This window comes from Sardina pilchardus, chromosome 13 (assembly GCF_963854185.1).
Source record: "Sardina pilchardus chromosome 13, fSarPil1.1, whole genome shotgun sequence".
NCBI lineage: Eukaryota > Metazoa > Chordata > Actinopteri > Clupeiformes > Clupeidae > Sardina > Sardina pilchardus.
The window spans coordinates 16,203,493-16,223,429 of NC_085006.1; the positions used below are offsets into that span (position 1 = coordinate 16,203,493).

Consider the following 19,937-nt stretch of genomic DNA (forward strand, 5'->3'; position numbering starts at 1 on the left):
AGTTGGAAAAGTGTGGGAATACACTATATCGTTCAAATGTTTTGGGTCACTTTGAACATTTCTGGCCATTTAAATAACACCACATTAATCATAAATACAGGGCATTTATTAATGTTGTAAATTACTATTTTAGCAGGAAATGGATAATTTTAATGCAATATCTACATAAACCTACACAGGTCCATTATCAGCAACCATGCATCCTACTGTACGTTACTATGGCATGCTGTGTTGCACTCAAAAGGCTTCACATGGGTGCAGTTAGTATACAAGATATGAATCATGTATTACGTCAATAGAAAGTGAATGTGACATTGACCGAGGCTAAGTACCCTTGTTGAGATAGGAAATCAGGCTCTTGAGAGAAGCAGCAAGGGTGTATTTTGTGGGAAAATGGAATAGCGATACTCAGCCTACCAGGGAAAAAAAAAGCTTGTGTTTGGAATTTTGTCCTAAAAAAAACGTTCTTGAGTTTATAGACAAAATTGGATTCTGTTCAAAAAAATGTTCCCCAAAACCTGAGCTTTACGAGAGGCGATGGTCTTTATCAGCATCTAAACACGGGTTTCCATTGATCCCTCCTAAAAGGCACACTCTCAGCTTTTATCGCGCCAGGATGCTTGCAGATGCCAATATTGTTTTTGTGTGTGAGTGAGTGTGTGAGTGAGTGTGTGTGTGTGTGTGTGTGTGTGTGTGTGTGTGTGCGCGTGTGTATGCGCATGTGTGTATGCGCATGTGTGTGTGTGTGTGCGCGTGTGTGTTTTCTGTTTTGTTTTGCCTGAGGGCATCCTGTGAGAGTGGGGGGAGGAATTGTCCCAGACCTCTCAAGGGGAGAGTGTTTGATGAGCTGTTTTTGTTTGTGCCGGTGTTCCGACACTAGCAGGTGTGCAAACTCCCTGATTATGTCGAGGGCAACAGAGGAGGAGGAGGAGGAGGGAGAGGAGGAGGGGGTGCTTTGGGCCCTGTCCTTTTAACAAGCTGCAACGGTTACACCGGGGAACGGACACCCGCCAGCTCTCAACGGCGCGGTGGTGATGGCGGTGGCGTTGGCGGCCGATTGGTTCCCCTCGGTCAGCTCGCGCTGGATCAGAGGGGCGGGCGTGTCGCGGCTGGCTGTCAGGGAGACAAACGCGCGTGGCAGCGGCGGCCCAGACGAGGGGCCGCTCAGGAGCTCGTTACGGCTGGCATCAAAATATTTATCCCAAAAAGCAAGGTTAATTACTCTCTCTCCCATGATCCCCGGCGTGCCGAGGATCAGTCTCATCTGCAGCTGCTTCTCTCTCTCTCTCTCTCTCTATCCCCCTCTCTGTCCCCCTCTCTCTCTCTCTCTCTCTCCCTCCCTCCCTCTTTCTCTCTCGCGGGGACAAAACTTCTCTTCCGTGCACCTCAATCACTCATAATAGATAATGAACATTTTCAGGCGTTTGTCACAGGCGAGCCTCCGTGGCACTTCTCCCTCCGAGGATCTCCTCTCATCTGCGCCATCGAGCCACTGAGGGGGGGGGGGGGGGGACGCGGACGCGCTGAGCCGTCCGTCCTGATGCCTGGCATGTGGAGACGGGGCTTGATGCACATTGGTCTGAATTGGTTGTTGGGGCTTCTTTTTTTTCTCCTTCTTCTCTCTATCCCTCTTTCTCTCGTTCTTTCTCTAGTCATTCAATTCGAAAGGGCTTTATTGGCATGACCAAAATAAATTCAATTTGCATTGCTAAAAGCATTTCTACATTCAAAAGTACACATATGTAGAGAAAAACAGAACATCACAGAGCACTGCTCTCTCCTGACATGTGTCTTCTGTGTTGTCTGTGGTGCAAAGAAAGAGAGAGAGAGAGAGACAGAGAGAGAGAGCGAGAGAGAGAGAGAGAGAGAGAGAGAGAGAGAGAGAGAGAGAAAGTGGCAAGTGGCTCTTCCGCCAGCCTCATGACCAGAGTGAGGCAAATTTCAGTGTCACTGCCTGTTACTCCCGCCAAAGAGCAGCAGGAAACACACACACACACACACACTTCTGTACACACCCACACTTCTGTACACACCCCCCCCCACACACACAAGAGATACACAGAAAGAGAGCATGGCCTCGAGATGACCTTGAAATCCAGTACTGTGGTAATGCTCCTGCTGTTTACTCTGATGATAGGGGATCACTCCCACTTTCCAAACTGCTACTTCTGCTGCCCTCTCTAGAGGGTATGTGTGTCAGTGTGTGTGTGCGTGTGTGTGTGTGTGTCTGTGTGTAAGAGTGAGTGCGGTAGCGCGCACAGAAAGATATCCACCTCCTTGACTTTAACAAACTGACAAACTTGAAATCAATGGCTGCGTATCGAGTGGCAAAAGTTGAAACATGGAGCAAGGGGGATGAAAAGGGGGATGAAAAAAGGGATGAGAAAGCTGCGGATGCCTAGCCTGGGTGCAGCCCAACTTTAGCCCCGCCTACATCATTCCCCCCCCCACCCCCCCACACACACTCCATGTCTCCCCTACCCATCACACAGCCTGTGGGTGCTCAACACGCACGTTGGCACAGATGCTACCATTATACAGTATTATGGTAGGACTTATAGTATCATGGGCCCTGTTCATGTCATGGCTGGTGTGTGCTAGGAAGCATATGCTAAAACCACACATATATCAAAGATAACTAATTTCTTTAATGTATATTAACTATGATATTATACAGGTTAAGATGCCTCGGGCATCTAGAAATACACTCTGTAAGTGCTTCCATACATTGATTAGTCTTGTGTTTATTCTGTTCACCGTTCACCTTTATCTCTTTAGGAAGGTGACGCCGGGTTTTCATCATGGCCTGGCCAGTGGGGGCCCATTGTGCCAGTCAATGATCTCACGGTGTCGGACCGGAGAACCACACAGGTCACCTCATGCATGGCCAAATTGATTCTGGCCGTATTAAATTCTTAATCAGAGTAATAGGAAGTCGCATGAATAACAAAAGTGCTCGCCGCTGGCAGGCGTGTGGCGTGGAGATTGACCTTCTCATTTATTTATTGTCCGTCAAGGTCAGCACTATGCCAGGCAGGGTTTTTTTTCTTTTTCATCTCTCTCTCTCTCTTTCATTCTGTCTTTTGCTCCTCTCCTCCCCCTGTGGGTTTCTGTCTATCACTCCTCTCCTTCATTTTCCTTTCTCTTCTGATACTTGTTCAATGCATGATGATCCCCTATTCTCTTCGCTCACTCCCCCTCTCTCTCCTCACTCTATCTCTCTATCATTTTTCTATATTCTCTTTCATCTTTCCTCACTCTATCTCTCCATCATTTCTCTATCTTCTCCCTCTCTCTCTCTCTCCCGTCTCTCTTTATACTCTATCTCTCCATCAATTCTCTATCTTCTCCCTCTCTCCCATCTCTCCTCACTCTCTCTCTCTCCATCATTTCTCTATCTTATCCCTCCCTCTCTCTCCTATCTCTCCTTACTCTCTCTCTCCATCATTTCTCTATCTTCTCCCTCTCTCTCTCTCTCCCATCTCTCCTCACTCTATCTCTCCATCATTTCTCTATCTTCTCCCTCTCTCTCTCTCCTATCTCTCCTTACTCTATCTCTCCATCATTTCTGGCCCTGCTCCAGTGCTTGTTCACACCTCGCGCCCGCTTCTCATTGACACAACCTCTCACATCTAGTCTCTATCTTCTCCATCTCACACCCTCATCTTTCTTTAATGCTTCTGACATTCATCTCCTCCCTTTCTCCCCTCTTACCTCATCCCCCTCTCCCTTTCTCTCTCTCTCTCTCTCTCTCTCTCTCTCTCTCTCTCTCTCTCTCTCTCTCTCTCTCTCTCTGTTTGATCATACCCTCTGATCCTGTTATCATCTCTTGATGATATTTTTGAGGCTGTGCTTTCCAGTACCGTGAGATCTTCCCCCTATATAGTCGTTATTGTTTGATGAACCAGGTTCCTTTGCTCTTGTCTTGTCAGGGGAGAGTAGATTAATCCACCTTTTCATCCTCGGTGCGGGTGAAGGGCGGCCCAACCTGCACACACTGTCCACTTATATCAGCAGCACTATGGCATCATGGGTAAAGCGAGATGATGCAAGCATTATTCATGAACACATCAATACGATTGACCACGCTGCGCCAGAACGCCCGAAGTCTCCAACAAAGCCTCGAAAAATCGCCGCGCTTCCTCGACAGGAAGCCCACGGTCCGCCACAGCGGTAGTCACCCAGCCGAGTCATTCTTTGTGCGCGCAAGTCGACGCAGATGAGGGCATTTTTGACCGAACAAGCAAGAGGAAGAGGAGGCTGCTGTTTGTCCAAACGAGGCGATGAAGAAGAAGTGTGTGTTGGTGAACACGAGGAGACGAGATGAGCACACGCTGGAGCTCACAGCACTGGCTGAGCTGCGTCATGGCTGATGAGTGGGTAGTGCGGAGTGATTCCCTCACTGGGTGTGTGTGTGTGTGTGTGTGTGTGTGTGTGTTTGTGTGTGCGTGTGTGTGTGTGTTACGTATTTGTGATTGTGTGATGTATGTGTGGAGGTGGGACATCCCTTACACACTTGGTGTGTTTTAGAGAACATGCCTAGTCTGTGTGTGTGTGTGTGAGTGTTTGATGTATGTGTGGACGTGGGACATCCCTTACACACTTGGTGTGTTTTAGAGAACATGCCTAGTCTGTGTGTGTGTCTGCGTGTGTGTGTGTGTCTGTGTGTGTCTGTGTGTGTCTGTGTGTGTGTGTGTGTGTGTGTGTGTGTGTGTGTGTGTTTGATGTATGTGGACGTGGGACATCCCTTACACACTTGGTGTGTTTTAGAGAACATGCCTAGTCTGTGTGTGTGTGTGTGTGTGTGTGTGTGTGTGTGTGTCTGTGTGGTGTCTGACTGGTGGTAAAACGCCATCGATCTATCTTGCCGGTTGAGGAGAAGCAATCCGGAGCCCCATCACAGATGATGCATGGGCTAGCACTCAGTGAGCGGCCTGTCGCCTTCCTCACACACACATACTGTACAGGAACACCTGCTCACAATGATGCATGCACACAGAAGGATGCATACAAGCACACACACACACACACACACACACACACACACACACACACACACACACAGATTTACACATACACTCACAAACAAGCATACAAACAAACACAGACAGATTGCTCACACTTCATATTAATAATGAGTTATGTAGCAGTATGTCACCACACTGTAGAGAGAATGATTCCAGATGTGCATCATGTGTTCATAGTTTGCTGGCATATGCATACTGTGCCCGTCGTGGGTACTGCCAGGAGAATTATTTTTGAATGACAAGAAATATCGAAATGCAGCAGAGCATAGCTGATCTGTGGCCCTTTGATATTAATCCCTGTAGAATGTCCACACACACACACACACACACACACATACACATATACACACACACACACACCTGACAGGCGGTGACACGTGCTGTGTGTTCATGTCTATGAAGGGAAGGCATTAATATGGAATGTGTGGCTTTCCTGTTTCCGCTGGATGATGGACCAGCATGGCATTTAAATCTGGTTGGAGGCTGAGGCAGTCTGTCACAGGAAAAATGACATTATCAGCAACACTCTCACATACTGTCACCTCCGGTAATCCCTCTGAAAAGAAGTTCTTCCTCACACTCACAGATACGCATGCACGCACGCACGGACGCACGCACGCACACACGCAAGCACACATGCACACACACATGCACACACACACACACACACACATACACACACACATATTGTAAACCCACTCAAACAACACATTACACACCTCAATCAGGGCTTGTTCCATCAAATGCAGCGCTCTCAGGCTAAACCTGTCATTAGCCACATACTCTAACGAAACCAAAGGAGAGCTTTCCGGTAGCTTCTTTTTTTCCCCTCTCTCTCTCCTTATACTTCTCACACAACTCTCTCTTCTCTCTCTCTCTTTCTCCATCACTCTCACCCACCCACACACACTTTCACGCTCCAATCGAACGCCTCCGACGACACAGAGGAGACGCGGCGGCACATTAAATTTGCACACAGTCAGGCCTCGTGTGCCCGCGGTCCCATCAGATAGCCCCCCTGATTAGGACCAAGTCAGCGCACAGCAGCAGCAGCAGCAGCAGCAGTGCACTCCCCATCTTAAACAGCACAGAAGAGAGAGGGAGAGGGAGAGAGAGAGAGAGAGGGGAGGGGGAGGAGAGGAGGAGGGAGGAGGATAAGATAAGAGAAGAAAAGAGGAAGAGGGAAGGAGAAGGAAAGGAGGCTGGGGGAAGAGGGGGAGGAGTAGGAGGAGGGGTGGAACGAAAGAAGAAAGAGAGGGAGGGAGGTGGAGAAGTGATAGTGGAGCGAGGAGAAGAAGGATGGGGGCAAGAGGAGAGCCTAGGAGAAGATAAGCAAGAGGAACAGAGGAGAGGGAAAAGAGGAGGAACAGGGAGGAGAGGAGAGATAAAAGAGGAGAGAGGAACAGGGAGAGGAGAGGGAAAAGAGGAAAGGAGGAGAGGAAAAAGAAGAGAAAGGAGGAGGCTAAGGGAAATGAGAGGGGAGGGCAGAAGGAGACGAGAGGAGGGGAAGGACAAGAGTGGAGACAAAAGTAAGCAGATGAGGTTAGAAGGGGATGAGGAGGGACAAAAGACGAAAAGAAAAAAAGAGCGAGGGAACAGAGAGGCAGTCATGCAGATGGAGGAGAGGGCGCATGAAATGTCTGACTGGACTAATCAAATTACACCGGCTGTGGAAGAGGAATCTCATTTGGTGGACAGTCAGAGGCTTTGTTTCCACCTGACTCCACCACACTGTGGATGTGTGTGTGTGTGTGTGTGTGTGTGTGTGTGCGTGTGTGGAGCTGAGATGAATGAGCTGACACTGACTGGGTTGGTCAGAGCAAGGCCAAAGTCATGCCCACGCTCTCAGTTATGAATCAGTGTGTGTTTGTGTGGGTGTTTACAGGAAAGGTCCAAACGTCCTACACCTCGCTCTGTCACACACACACACACACACACACACACATTCTCACACATACACATACACACACACACACACACACACACACTCAAAGCCCCAGTTCCCTGTGGGGATGGACGGAGCGGCTCTGCCTTGACAGGTCTCTGGTCAGCAGCCAGCAAGGGCAGATTGGCAGATTTGTCGTGTCCTTTAAAGACGGCTCTCCTCTCATCATTGCAGTCTGTCCCCTGACAATGTGTTCCCCTGGTTGGGGTCACTAGTCACTACCAGTGTGTGTGTGTGTGTGTGTGTGTGTGTGTGTGTGTGTGTGTGTGTGTGTGTGTGTGTGTGTGTGTGTGTGTGTGTGTGTGTGTCTCTTCCACCCCAGCCCTCGTCTGCCTCTTATACGCCACTTCACATAAAAAACCCTCTGGTTTATTCAGCTCTGTTGTTCAGTTGCAGACGTTGCCAGGGTTACGGCTGACTGGGGGTCAGTTCTGGCCCAGCTCTGCTCAGCGCCAGGCCTGGTTCAGATGGACTGCTCTTATATTACGCTCAGCGTTTCTCTACATAAATACGTGGTAATGTTAGGCTGCTGTTTCTTTTCCCTGATCTCCATTTGGTATTCTTGGCTGTGAAGAATGCAGGCAGTTCTGTTCGTTCACCGTCTTCCACTGTGTAATTAATTTAATGATGAACTGGAGCCACGCGTCAAACAAACACCCCCCCAGAGTCAAATCCACGGGCTCACTCTCCAAACGCATTACCATCACTGGTTAAATTATCACATTAGCACACTCAAACACACACTTGTGAGATGGGCGCATAGACACAGGCTTACTCAGATTACACACCCTCGCACGCACTCAAACTCACTCACACAAACACGCACACACACACACTCAGACACACACACACACACACACACGCACACACACACACACACTGCAGATCCTGCACAAGCACGTCACCACTCCCCCAGAGTATTCACCCTCGCTCCCCCCTGACGCTAAAAGGTGACAATTTATGCCCAGTCAGGCGTTGCTGCGTCTCTGTCCTCGTTCTGCCCAGCCGCTGCAGGACCCACCTTTCCCTCACTCCTCCCCTCTACTCTTCCTCTCCCTCCTCCTCTTCCTCCTCCTCATCCTCTTCTCTCATCTCATCCCTTCATCTCTCTCCTCCCTCAGTCCCCTCCCTCCCTCCCTCCCTCTCTCCCTCCCCACTTTGCTCCGGCAGAATGGCAGGGTGCAGAAAAGAGAAAATGAAATGCCAATCTGTTATTTCAGATGAAAGTCACAGAGGCCACTTCAAAACCCCTGGGAGTGGAAGAGCAGGGCAGGCATGGAGCGAGGGAGGGGTGGGGGGGGATTAAAAAAGGAGAGAGAGAGAGAGGAGGGATAGAAGGAGGGAGAAATAGTGTCAGTTTGTCAACAGTAGCTGAGAGAGAAATTCAATCATTGCTTTTTTGTCGGTGGATTTACTTCTGTCTTTCTGCAGTACATTTTTGATTGACAACCAAAATCTAAATGTTCCCTGTGAAAGGGAAATTGTAAACAGATCTTACGGGGGCAATGATCATTTTAAACATTGTGTTAGATCTTCAGGCAGTAATTTGTTTTTACCATTTATTCTACGCCGTACCGCTTTTTTTTTCCTTTTTCATTTTCAAGAATCCTTCTAGTTGCCTGCAGAAACTCTTTGCAGAATTAATGAGGGTGACTTCCTCAACGAGACGACACAGCAGCAGCTCCTCCCGCCTCACTTCCTGTGATGTCCCACCTCAGCCAATCACACGGCTCTCAGCCCTTGACAACTCCTCTGAACTAGCACCTGTATTATTCTCTTTGACGTTTATGTTTACTGTAAACTAATCAAGTATTTAATTTCTTCTTCCTCTTCTCTTTGCCTTTTTCTTTCTCTCTCTCTCTTCCTCCCTCCTTCCATCTTTCCTTCCTTTGCCTTCGCGATTGGGCGGCGTGCGTCAGGTCTCTGTCAGGTCGTATCGTGGGAGGTGTGTGGTGGTTCTTCACCCTCATCATCATCTCCTCCTACACGGCCAACTTGGCTGCCTTTCTCACTGTCGAGCGCATGGTGTCGCCCATCGAGAGCGCCGAGGACCTGGCCAAGCAGACGGAAATCGCCTACGGCACGCTGGACTCCGGGTCCACCAAGGAGTTCTTCCGGGTAAGATTGTCCGGGGCCAGAACCCCGGGGCTCACGCGACATTCTCATTCTATTCTTCGTAAGTGGTCAACAAAAGACCGAGTAAAAAAAAACAAAAAATAGTTTTTTTACGTTGTACAAATAAGCAGTGAAATAATGTCATTGAGACATTGTGTGAGTCGTTATATCTCTACATAAGTGGATTGAATTAGCGACATACATATACGTGCTGTACGTACGAGTGTTTCTGTCCATGAGATGGAGGTTCTTGGGAACCTACGAGGACCGCTGGTCTCCTGTTTTGGTTTTGGCGAGTCAGTGTTGCCATTATGGAATTTTGGAAGGGGTTAACAACTGAATTGAGAGACAAAAGCGGTGTGTCTCAGCGAGTGTGTGGATGCAAGTGTCTACGCATTGCATGGGTATGTGTGTGTGTGTGCGCGTACGTGCGTGCGTGCGTGCGTGCCTGTGCACGTGTGTCTAAGAGTGGCTCGGCTTCGAAAAAGCCTGTGCGCATCATCAACATAAAGAGCAGGCTGTGGAGTCTGTGGAGGGTGAAAAAGCAATTTACTCCGCCGAAGTGCTGAAGGGGATTTGGCTGCTGTTAATTACCCCGGCTCCTGCGTCTGCCGCATGTGGTCTCCTCTCATTTCCTCGGCGAAAGCCCGCAGTAACCACGCACACACACACACACACACACACACACACACACACACAATTATCCTCCTACAGTAACTATTGTCTGAGTCTACATATTCTTTGCTGGTCATCTGGTGTAAAGGTGTGTTTATTCATTGTTTGATAAGAATAAACCAGGAGGGGGGAAAAGGGCGGTGGGGGTGGTGGGGGTGTGTGGGTGGGGCGCATGTCAGTTGTCAACACCTGCCATGATGGTGTGTGTAAATGAGATGGAATCCTTTGTCCAGGGTGCAACTGAAGGGGCCTTTTGTGGCGCCAATTCTCAGGGAGGCCGTTTTTATTATGTTTCTTTCCCCTCCCTTTTCTTTTTTTTATTTGTGTGTCGGCTTCTCTGTTGTTGGGCTTTTATTTGACTGCATAGTCCGGGCCGCAGAGAGAGAGAGAGAGAGAGAGAGAGAGAGAGAGAGAGAGAGAGGGAGAGAGAGAAAGAGAGGCAGTCCAGACTGGACGTGACTGACATTATTATGGGATGGGTGTCCGTCACGCCTCGTCGAGCTTCTCACACAGTCTGTGAGCGCTCCGCTCCCTCAATCTCCAGCACGCCAAAAAAAAAAAAGCCCCCCCCAACGCGTTAGCGCTGCAGTCGGAGGCTCTGGTCATTTACACCACCGCCATCGCCACGGCTGCCACAATAAAGCTTTATCTCCGAGCCAGGAAGCGGACGCGGTGAGGGGCAGGGAAAAAAAAAACAAACTAGGAAATAAGACGGCAAAATAACCAACCGAAAGGGCCTGCCGTGAAAAAGAATGACAGTTTGCTGCACAGCTTGTTATTTTTATCCTCCAGTAAAGCGGCGCAGTGTGGTCCACCCAAGGTCAACTGTGAAGGTTTAAAGAATTGCATTCGTCGGTCATTTAATGACTTGGATTTGCTTCATCTTACTAGAGCGAAACTAGCTCGGGGCCAGTACTGATAAGACCCTTCTCCTCCGAGTCAAAATACTTGGTGGCGAGGGGGGGTGGGGGTGTGGGTGTGCAGGGGAGGGGGGCGCCTGGGCAAAATGGCTTCCCGGTGGATCAGGGATCAGACAATGAGTCATAAGTGTATATTTAACTGTATTCCCTATGCACAGTTCCCCTATGCACAGCATTTAATCTCCCTCATATTTTTGAGTCTTTTAAGTGCGATAAAACAGCATGGGGCAATAAGATCCCCCAGTGACAGGGGCATAAGGCATAAGCAAGATGGTTTCTGTGTGTGGTAGAGGATGGAAAATGATTTGTGAGTGTGCAATTGAAGTTATTGCCCATTTAGAATGTTCTGGAATGTGTCTACTGTTCAGCAGGGCATTATGTGAAGCCTTTTTTATGTATCCTAATGCAACATGTCATCAATATCACCCTCTTACTACCCACATCAGAGGCTGAGAGAAGCTGAGAGCCCAAACCAATACAGGAAGTGGGGGGAAAGCCTTTTCCAAAAAATTCCCCCCCTTCTTTCTTTGTTTTCTATTATTCCCATTTGACAAAAAAAAAAAAAAAAAAAAAAAACAATCAAACAATCAATCAACCGAAGCTCCCCAGTCTTTCACGATTCGTTAACTGCTGCATACCGCTGCTCCTCACCTGACCCCCCCCCCCCCCCACCCACCCCCTCCTCCTCCTCCTCCTCCTCCCCTCCCAACCCCCCACCTCCCCCCCTCCCCCTCCCCCCCGCCCCTTCCTAACTCCTTCCCCCTCCCTCCCCCCCCACCAGAGGTCAAAGATTGCCGTCTATGAGAAGATGTGGAGCTACATGAAGTCGGCCGAGCCCACGGTGTTCACCAAGACGACGGCCGAGGGCGTGGCGCGCGTGCGCAAGTCCAAAGGGAAGTATGCCTTCCTGCTGGAGTCCACCATGAACGAATACACGGAGCAGCGGAAGCCGTGCGACACCATGAAAGTCGGGGGCAACCTGGACTCCAAGGGCTACGGGGTAGCCACCCCCAAAGGCTCACAGTTAAGGTGGGTGGAGTAGTATAACAATATCCCTCGTGTGTTGTTATGGTATTCCACCTACCCTGATGTGCCCTTGCTCTCTCTCAGTCTTTTTTCCCCTCACACACACATCTACCTCCACCTACCCTTCCCTCTAGTCTCTCTCTCTCACTCTCTCTCTCTCTCTCTCTCTCTCTCTTTCTCTCTCTTCTTATTTGTCAGTGTCACTTTCTCACAATCTCACTCTCTCTATTTCTTTTTCTTGTCTCTTTCTCGTCTCTCTGGCTCTGTCTTTCATGCCAATCCGTCAGCATTTTTTCCTCCACCCTCATGCTTGGCTTTTTGCTCTCTCTCTCTCTCTCTCTCTTGCTCTCTCTCTCACTTGCTCTCTCCCTCTCTCTCTCACTGTCTTCCTCTGACACATACATACTGTACACACATACTCACGCTCTTTCATTCCCCCCCTTTTCCATTTTCCACTTTTATTCACACTCTCTTTTGTTTCATTTCTCTGCACACGCTCTCCTGTCTCTCATTCTCTCTCGTCATCCCTCCCTCCCTCCCTCTCTCTTTCTCTCTCTCTTTCTTTCTGACTCCCCTCTGATCCCCTCCCCTCTCTTTCTCTCCCTCTGAGCTCTGTTAGGCCTGATAGGGGTTAGCTAGCAGGCTTTTTTTTCTTTTTGCCGTTGGTTCTGTTTTTGCTGTGTGCTTCTGTGTGTCACTCTCTTTTCACTTTGCAGAGCCAGCACTCAGGTAACCATGCCACCTCCCCTTTTCTGTTCCCTTTTTTTTATTATTATTTCTTCCTTTCTGTTTTCGTTTTCCTTTTTCTTCGCTGCTTTTTTCTTTGATCTGAATTGAAAGAGTAGAGTAAGCACTTTTGTCATGATTTGTCACTGCTGAGGATGCCTCTGTGGTCGTTTTTTATAAAAAATGGGAGTTTATTTATTATTATTTTTTGCAGTCGACGCTGGCGAGCAGGGAAAGCTGTGTGGGGGAGCAGGGCCGCCGCAGTGCAGCCTGACTCTCTCGACCCGACAAAAAAAGGGGAATTTATAGACGCAACGTCTGGCAACGAGGCCCAAGAAAGAAGGGGGGACTCCAAAAATAAAGCAATAAATACCAAACTAACAACAAAAAAAAATCCATCCCACAAAAACAAAAACAAAACCAAAAACGCTGGTATCAAAGTATCAGGCCACGCAATGGCAGAAGTGGGGGAGGGTATGAGGGCAGACCACATCAAGGGCACAAGCTCGAAGTGTACTTGTGTAGGGTGTAGGGTGCACGCGTGTGTGGAAAACGGAGCGCAGCCCAGAGGCAAGCCAGGGCAGCTTATTGACTCTTATGGCCCCATAAGGATATCAGACAACCTTGCTGCTACCACAGATGCAGCCTCCCGGGCGAAAATGGGCCACAGTGGAGGTGCATCCAACAGATTTGTTCTTGGTGGCAAACTCGTGCCCATCAGCGGTGTACGGCAAAAAAGATGACATAAACACAATACGATGTTCCTGTTTCGTCCTTGTAAGAGAAAACAATTGACACACACCATCAAAGCCTCCGGTCCTATAACTTCCTCTTCTGCTCTATATTCTAACAGAAAATACAGAGTCCCATGGATCAATCCCTGTGGGACGCCTTCGGGGCAATACACCTGAAACGTATTTCTCTCTTTTTTTTACTTGTCATGAGAAGTCACGCAGAGATTTTCCGCTTTTGTAAGAAGAGTGACTGACAGTGGACAATAGCTCCAAACTGGTCCTCTCAATTTTAGGAATTATCGTTTGCTGTCATTGACTTCTCCTTAACGTGAGGAAAATCACTCCTGGAGCAAATGTGTGGTGGGGAGTGCGCCGCATCAAGCAGGAGCTGCAAACCCACACAGCGATCCAACCAATCAAAACCAGGCCAACTCGTTGTTTGACCAATCAAAAGCCACTATGCTACCAGACCTACTCTACTTTAAGTCTGTGGTTTATTAGATTATTATGAAGCTATTTGAATATTGTTAGCGAGTATTATTCAGTACTGAAGTAGATTAAAAATGCTTTTTGAAAAGAGAAATATAAGCCCTTACTGTCGTATAAAGTTCTCAATTGATAGAGTCTTATTTTGGATGTGATTTTTTGACATTGCTTTGCTGCGCTGCCCGGACATCTTTCTCTCTCTTGTTTGTGTCATCTCTGACGCGCTGAGCATTAAATCAGGAGCTCTCTCTATGTGGACCGCAGTTTTCACAGTGACCCCGTAAAAAAAAAGAAAAAACACTGACAGAGGTTGTGACTAGCTTTCTTTAATCATATCTCTGCCCTGCAGCCATTGTGCCCTATGGCCTGTCCTTCTATCGTCCATGATATGAGCATATGGTGACCTGACTTTGAGATGTTCTGACATTGATGAACTTTATGGTTCACTGCTACATCTGGGTTGCTTACATTTTACTTGTATGGGCAAACTATCACTGCATGGGAGCTGCTTATGATTGGTGGAAAGATGAAATGAAGGGAATGGTGTGTGTGTGTGTGTCTGTGTGTGCCTCTGTCTGGGTATTTGCGTGGGTATGCACATGCTGATGTGTGTGTGTGTGTGTGTGTGTGTGTGTGTGTGAGTTTGTGTGCAAGACACAGATAATGTGTGGCGTGTGTGTGTTTGTGCAGCAGTCTTAAAGCCGGAGTACAAAGTTAAGAGAAGACTGAAAGGAAAAGACTAGAGAACAGGGAGAATTCAGTGGAATATCTTCTTCCACTCACTCACATATACACTCTCTAGCTCTCTCTCTCTCTCTCTCTTCCTCCCTCTCTCTTTTAAACACACACACACACACACACACACAAGCACAGCAGGATGTGAATGGACATCAGTGGTGTAAGGTGAAGTCACAGCAGTGGCCTATTCTGATTACAGTGTACCCGCAAAAGAGATAGGCAAGGCAAAGAAGGACAGAAAGAAAAAAGGGAGAGAGAGAGAGGTAAAGGCCAAAAAAGGAGGAGTGAAAGGAGCTTTGAGAGAGAGAGAGAGAGAGAGGAAAAACATGGGAGAGCAAAAGAAAAGAAAAGACAGATAGAGAAAGAAAATGAAAAAGACAGACAGATAGAGGGATAGGGAGAGAGAGAAAGAGAGCAATGGAGAGAGAGTAAGGCATAAGAGAGAGAGAGAGAGTAAGGCAAAAGAGAGAGAGAGAGAGAGTAAGGCATAAGAGAGAGAGAGAGAGAGAGAGAGAGGGAGGCTGTGAGAGAGCAAAAGAAGGTAGTGAGGGGCAGTAAGTCAATTTCCGCGTGAGGGAGAGTGCAGCGGCGCAGGATTACAGATTGTACCCTGAACACTGCGGTCCACAGGGCTGTGCACGAGAGACGCATACCAAAGAGGAGCCACTCACTGCGCATCTCGCACACAAACACACTCGCACGGCAACACACACACACACACACACACACACACTGAGAGATGTCCACATGCACACATGCACACGCAACACACACACATGTACACTTACACAGTTGCTCATTCTTAAACAAACATGTTCACACGTCTGTCAATTTGATCATAAATACACACACACACAAACACAAATGATGGTGCCATACACACACACACACACACCCTCCGCAGTACCGTGCATAGTAAATCACAATTACCCAGACACATTTTTGTCTGCCTGGTGCAGAGACGGTGGCAAAACACACAGGCTGGCAAGAGACGTCTCGGATTGATACAGTATATCGAGTATGATTCCCCCGAGGCATAAGCAACCCCCCCATCACCCCCCCCCCCCCTCTCAACTGTTTGGCAGTGCTGCCAAAAAGCAAGGGCCCGCAGCCAACCGTTGCCTCCCCAGCCTCTGATTGGGGCTATTTTCTGCCGATGCCGTGCATCCTTCTCCGCTGTGCTTAGAGGTCATTCCTTTCGGGGTGGGGGCGTGTGGTAGGCAGCGGGAGATAGAGTGTGTGTGTGTGTGAGTGTGTGTGTCTGTGTGTTAGTGTGTGTGAGAGAGAGAGCGGGAGAGAGAGACAGAGGCGGGGGAACGGATTACGAGGCCATTTAATAGTGCATCCAATCCATTAGCCCTTGCTTCAGCGTGGGGGCGTTATTCTTATCTTAAAAGACTCTTAATTAGTAAAAAGGAATGGCCGTCCTATATTTTTTTCCCTCCATCTTGTTCTAAACCACCACCACCACCACCACTCCCTCGACCACCCCTCCCCACCCCACCACCTACCCCCACGCCTGCCCGCCTGCCCCCCTGCCCCCCCCTCGCGGGCAGCACCCCATTGGGCCGTGGCGAGATCGAACGGCGGCGTGGCGCGGAGCAGCGGAGCGTGAGAATGTGTAGTTTTTTGCGCCGGGCTGCTCCGGAGCGGGCGAGCGGCCGCCTCTAAACATAACTGCCATTTAAATTGGCCGTCGATAACCAGTCATTATAGGGGCTCGGGCTCGATAGCGGTTCACTCGCTGCAGCAGGACAGAGAAAAATGAAGCTACTCGGGCCACGAGGGGTGGGGTGAGCAGGGTTGGAGATGGGTGTGTGTGTGTGTGTGTGTGTGGGGGGGGGGGTGTTGCAGTGGGGAACTAGATAGAATAAGCTACATCAGTAAGACGGGCTGTGGTTACTTCAATCCACATTCACAGCGGAGCTGTAGGCTTGCACATACACACACGCGAGACTGATTGATTGCTTAGTTACCTCCCCCCTCTCTTCTCCTCTTTTTTCCCCCTCAGTAAACACATCCCCCTGTTTTTTTGTTTTGTTTGGTTTGGCATTGTTTTATTCATGAAATGCGGCACTTCGTCCTTTTCTGAGTTGCCCCCCTCCCAAAAAAAGGAGGGAGAGAGAAAGAGAGAGAGAGAGAGAGAGAGAGAGAGAGAGGGAGCCTCCCTGCATTCTTATTCCCTGAGCCTTTCATGTCTCCGAGAGAGATTAAAACCTCATCAGAGTAGCTGTGGGTCACTGTGATGGGTCGTCCATCTTAAGTTTGTCTTTGCGTTTATTTCCCAATGTGATACAAATCTCTCCATCTTTGGTCCCTGAAATTGGATCCAAAAACGCTAAAGTTCCCCTCTTGCGTTGTCCAAGTCGTTAAGATGAGCACGACAACGCGCTTCGTCGGCGCTTTCTGATTGGATCGGAGGAGAAGTATCCCCAGAGGAGGGGTGTCCCAAGTCGGCCAGATAAGTCTGGCTCACTAACCATGGGGAACGATGCCGTTTTAAACATTGCCAAAAGGCAGTCTTGGACCAAAAGCAGCCTCCCGGTAGTGGAAGAGGTTCCTTTGAAAGAAATGAGAGGGATGGAGAGATAAGAAAAAAGGAGAGAGAGAGTGAAAACATTTGAGAGGAAAGGAAGAGAGAGAATGAAAGAGAGAAAGAGAGAGAGAGGGATGTCTGTAGGTGGCTCTTCTACACTAATAGAGCTCCCCCCACCACTGTCTTCATTATTCTTTCTTTGTGACTTTTCTTTCTCTCTTTTTTGTTTTTTGTTCCTCTTGCTTTTTCTTTGCTGCTCAGTATTGGCTGTTCACCTTTTTTTATCCTGACAAAATATGTTTTATCGTTTTCAAGAAATGCTGTTAACCTCGCAGTGTTAAAACTGAACGAACAAGGGCTGTTGGACAAATTGAAAAATAAATGGTGGTACGACAAGGGCGAGTGTGGCAGCGGAGGCGGTGACTCCAAGGTTAGCCTCTATGTCACCACATGCGGGTAAACTGTGTGTGGCGTAATGGTCGCATCTGCCGCGGCGACAACTGGTCAGTGCCGGAACCTTCCGGCAAATCTCCCCATTCCCAATCTGGCCCCACCGTGACGGTGGCGAAAAGAAAAAAAAAAACGTAGAAACCAGAGAGGAGAGCAATTACTGTCAAAGCAAAAATATTCGCCTGCACTTTCGTCCGGTCAGAGAGAGAGCGCTGGTTCTGCACCTCACAGACAAGGGGGAAATGAAAGGAGATGGAGGAGGCAGAGTAGGCGGTCAATCACCGCGTTTGACCAACCGTTGCACCGCAATCTTAATTCCCATTCAAAAAGACCTTCCCGTGATGCAATGCTCCTCCGACAGACACATTTTTAGGACCATGGAGACACCATCAGCTCTCACTATACGGCTCTAACGATTTCTCTCTCTCTCTCTCTGAAAGAGCGAGCTGGTGGTTGTGCACTTTATTTTTTCTCCCCCCCCCCCCACTCTTCTCCGAGTGTGCCCTGCCAATAGTTTTGGGTTCACAGTAATTGCCTCCGCTTGTTGCTAAGATGGCCGCAGCAGTATGTGCCCATTACCTGAAGCGATGCAGCGAGGTTCCATTCATATGTCTGTAGCTCGACAAACCCCCCCCACAGCGTCCCCCCCCAAGGCAAGCGAACGAGCATACACACATGTACCCAATGGAACCTCAGCTCCGTCACTTGTTATATCTGTACATTTTTTTCTGCTGTGCAAAAGACAACAAAGAAAAGACAAAAAAAAAAAAAAGTTTCTTTGCGATTCGAATAACATAAAATAACATGACCCATGATGTTATTTATGTTATTTCCCACGTGAAGAAGCCCCGTAAACCTTGCAGTGTTGAAACTCAGTGAAGCAGGCGTCTTAGACAAACTGAAAAACAAATGGTGGTACGATAAGGGCGAGTGTGGACCAAAGGACTCGGGAAGTAAGGTCAGTCTCCGGTTAGTCTGGGACAGAAAAAACAATCAAAACACCACTAAAGGAAACTCACTGTTATTTAATTCACATGCACCAAGCAAACTGCCTACTGGCACTGTATGTGAGAGTGTGTCTGTGTGTGTATGTGTGTGTGTGTGTGTCTGAGTGTGTGTGTGTGTGTGTGCAGATTCACACAGGGGCATCACACTGCTGCTGCTTTAAGCATGCATGCCCATTATAACTGAACAGGTGTGAGAGCCCCATAGGGACTAGCAGTGAGTTTTTTTCCCATCATGCTGTGCAACTCTTGCAGTGATGACATATCATCCTGCTATTAAGTTAACCTGTGCACTTCAGTAGCTCCAGTGGGACAGGTTTTGATGTTTTATCACTGACAGCTTAGAGACATGGCAGAGCACTGCACAAAGAATATCACAGGCTTAGATGTACTATATGCTCTGATTGTAATTCAAAGGCCAGGATATTTATGTAAAATCATGACATGTAAAGATGTTAAACCACACACATGTCAGACCCATACATGATCTTACAACAGAGTACATATATACATCAAAATTATAGAACGGGGAATGTAGGATTTGACTGAATTACTGTAAATTACTGAAATTACTGTAGGTGTAATACCTATGTCCTAATGTTATGTTTTGTGTTATAGTAGTTTGTTGTTAATGTGTTGATGTCATAGCTGTGAAGGTAGACGTAGTTGTAGCTGTGGTAGTGTACTATTGTTGTAGTGACTGTGAGTTCTAATTGAACTAGAATCTGTCTGATAAAAGTAGCATGCATGGTAGTTGTTAGTCGAATCTCATTATTCCATTGAACTAATGCTAAGATAAATACTATCTCATGTCATGTGTTACATATGAACTGTGTTTTAAATACAAATGTTCACTTTCACCACCCCATGCCTCCCTAACTCGTGTCTCTCCTTTTCTCTCTCTCTCTCGCTCTCTCTTTCTCTGTCTTCTGTCTTTCCACACCCCCACTTCTCCTTCCGCCCCTGTTCCCAGGACAAGAGCTCCCAGGCCCTGAGCCTCAGCAACGTGGCTGGGGTCTTCTACATCCTGGTGGGGGGCCTGGGACTGGCAATGTTGGTGGCGCTGGTTGAGTTCTGTTACAAGTCACGGGCCGAAGCCAAGAGAATGAAGGTGGAATCGGCCGAACTGAATTTTAGCCCTTCTCCAAGCCCCTCCCAGAGCACCCAGAATTTAGCCACTTATAGAGAAGGGTACAACGTATACGGCTCCGAGGGTGTTAAGATATAGGGGTAGGACTTAGGGTCTCCTTTAGTAGGTGGGGTGGTGGTGCGTCTTTTTTTTCTCGTAGCTCAAGCAGTGTGCTTATTGCTTTTGTTATTCTTTTTTTTTTTCTTTTTTTGTGGATGCATTTGGTCGTTAGCTGATGTGACGCACTCTGTGACCGCTTCTCTTCATCTTTTCTATTTTTTTAAAAAAGCTTATTGTTTGGTTTATGTTCTTTTTTTTTTTTTTTAAATTCGTATTTGTTTCAATATTACGATCATCATTATTGGTTTAGTAGTACAAATTTTTTATGCATTTATGACTTTTGTTGTCACCGCGCTTCTGCTCCAG

General features: G+C 48.1%; 1 protein-coding gene across 1 annotated transcript in view; it reads left to right on the forward strand.

The window, feature by feature from the left end:
• Positions 1–19,937, forward strand: part of LOC134099644 (glutamate receptor 4) — a 90,517-nt gene that overhangs the window by 68,756 nt on the left and 1,824 nt on the right. The window contains exons 12-15 of the mRNA XM_062552590.1: positions 8,892–9,090; positions 11,464–11,711; positions 17,244–17,358; positions 19,356–19,493. Of these exons, the coding sequence (XP_062408574.1) occupies positions 8,892–9,090; positions 11,464–11,711; positions 17,244–17,358; positions 19,356–19,493 (700 nt within the window). The remainder of the gene's footprint in view (positions 1–8,891; positions 9,091–11,463; positions 11,712–17,243; positions 17,359–19,355; positions 19,494–19,937) is intronic.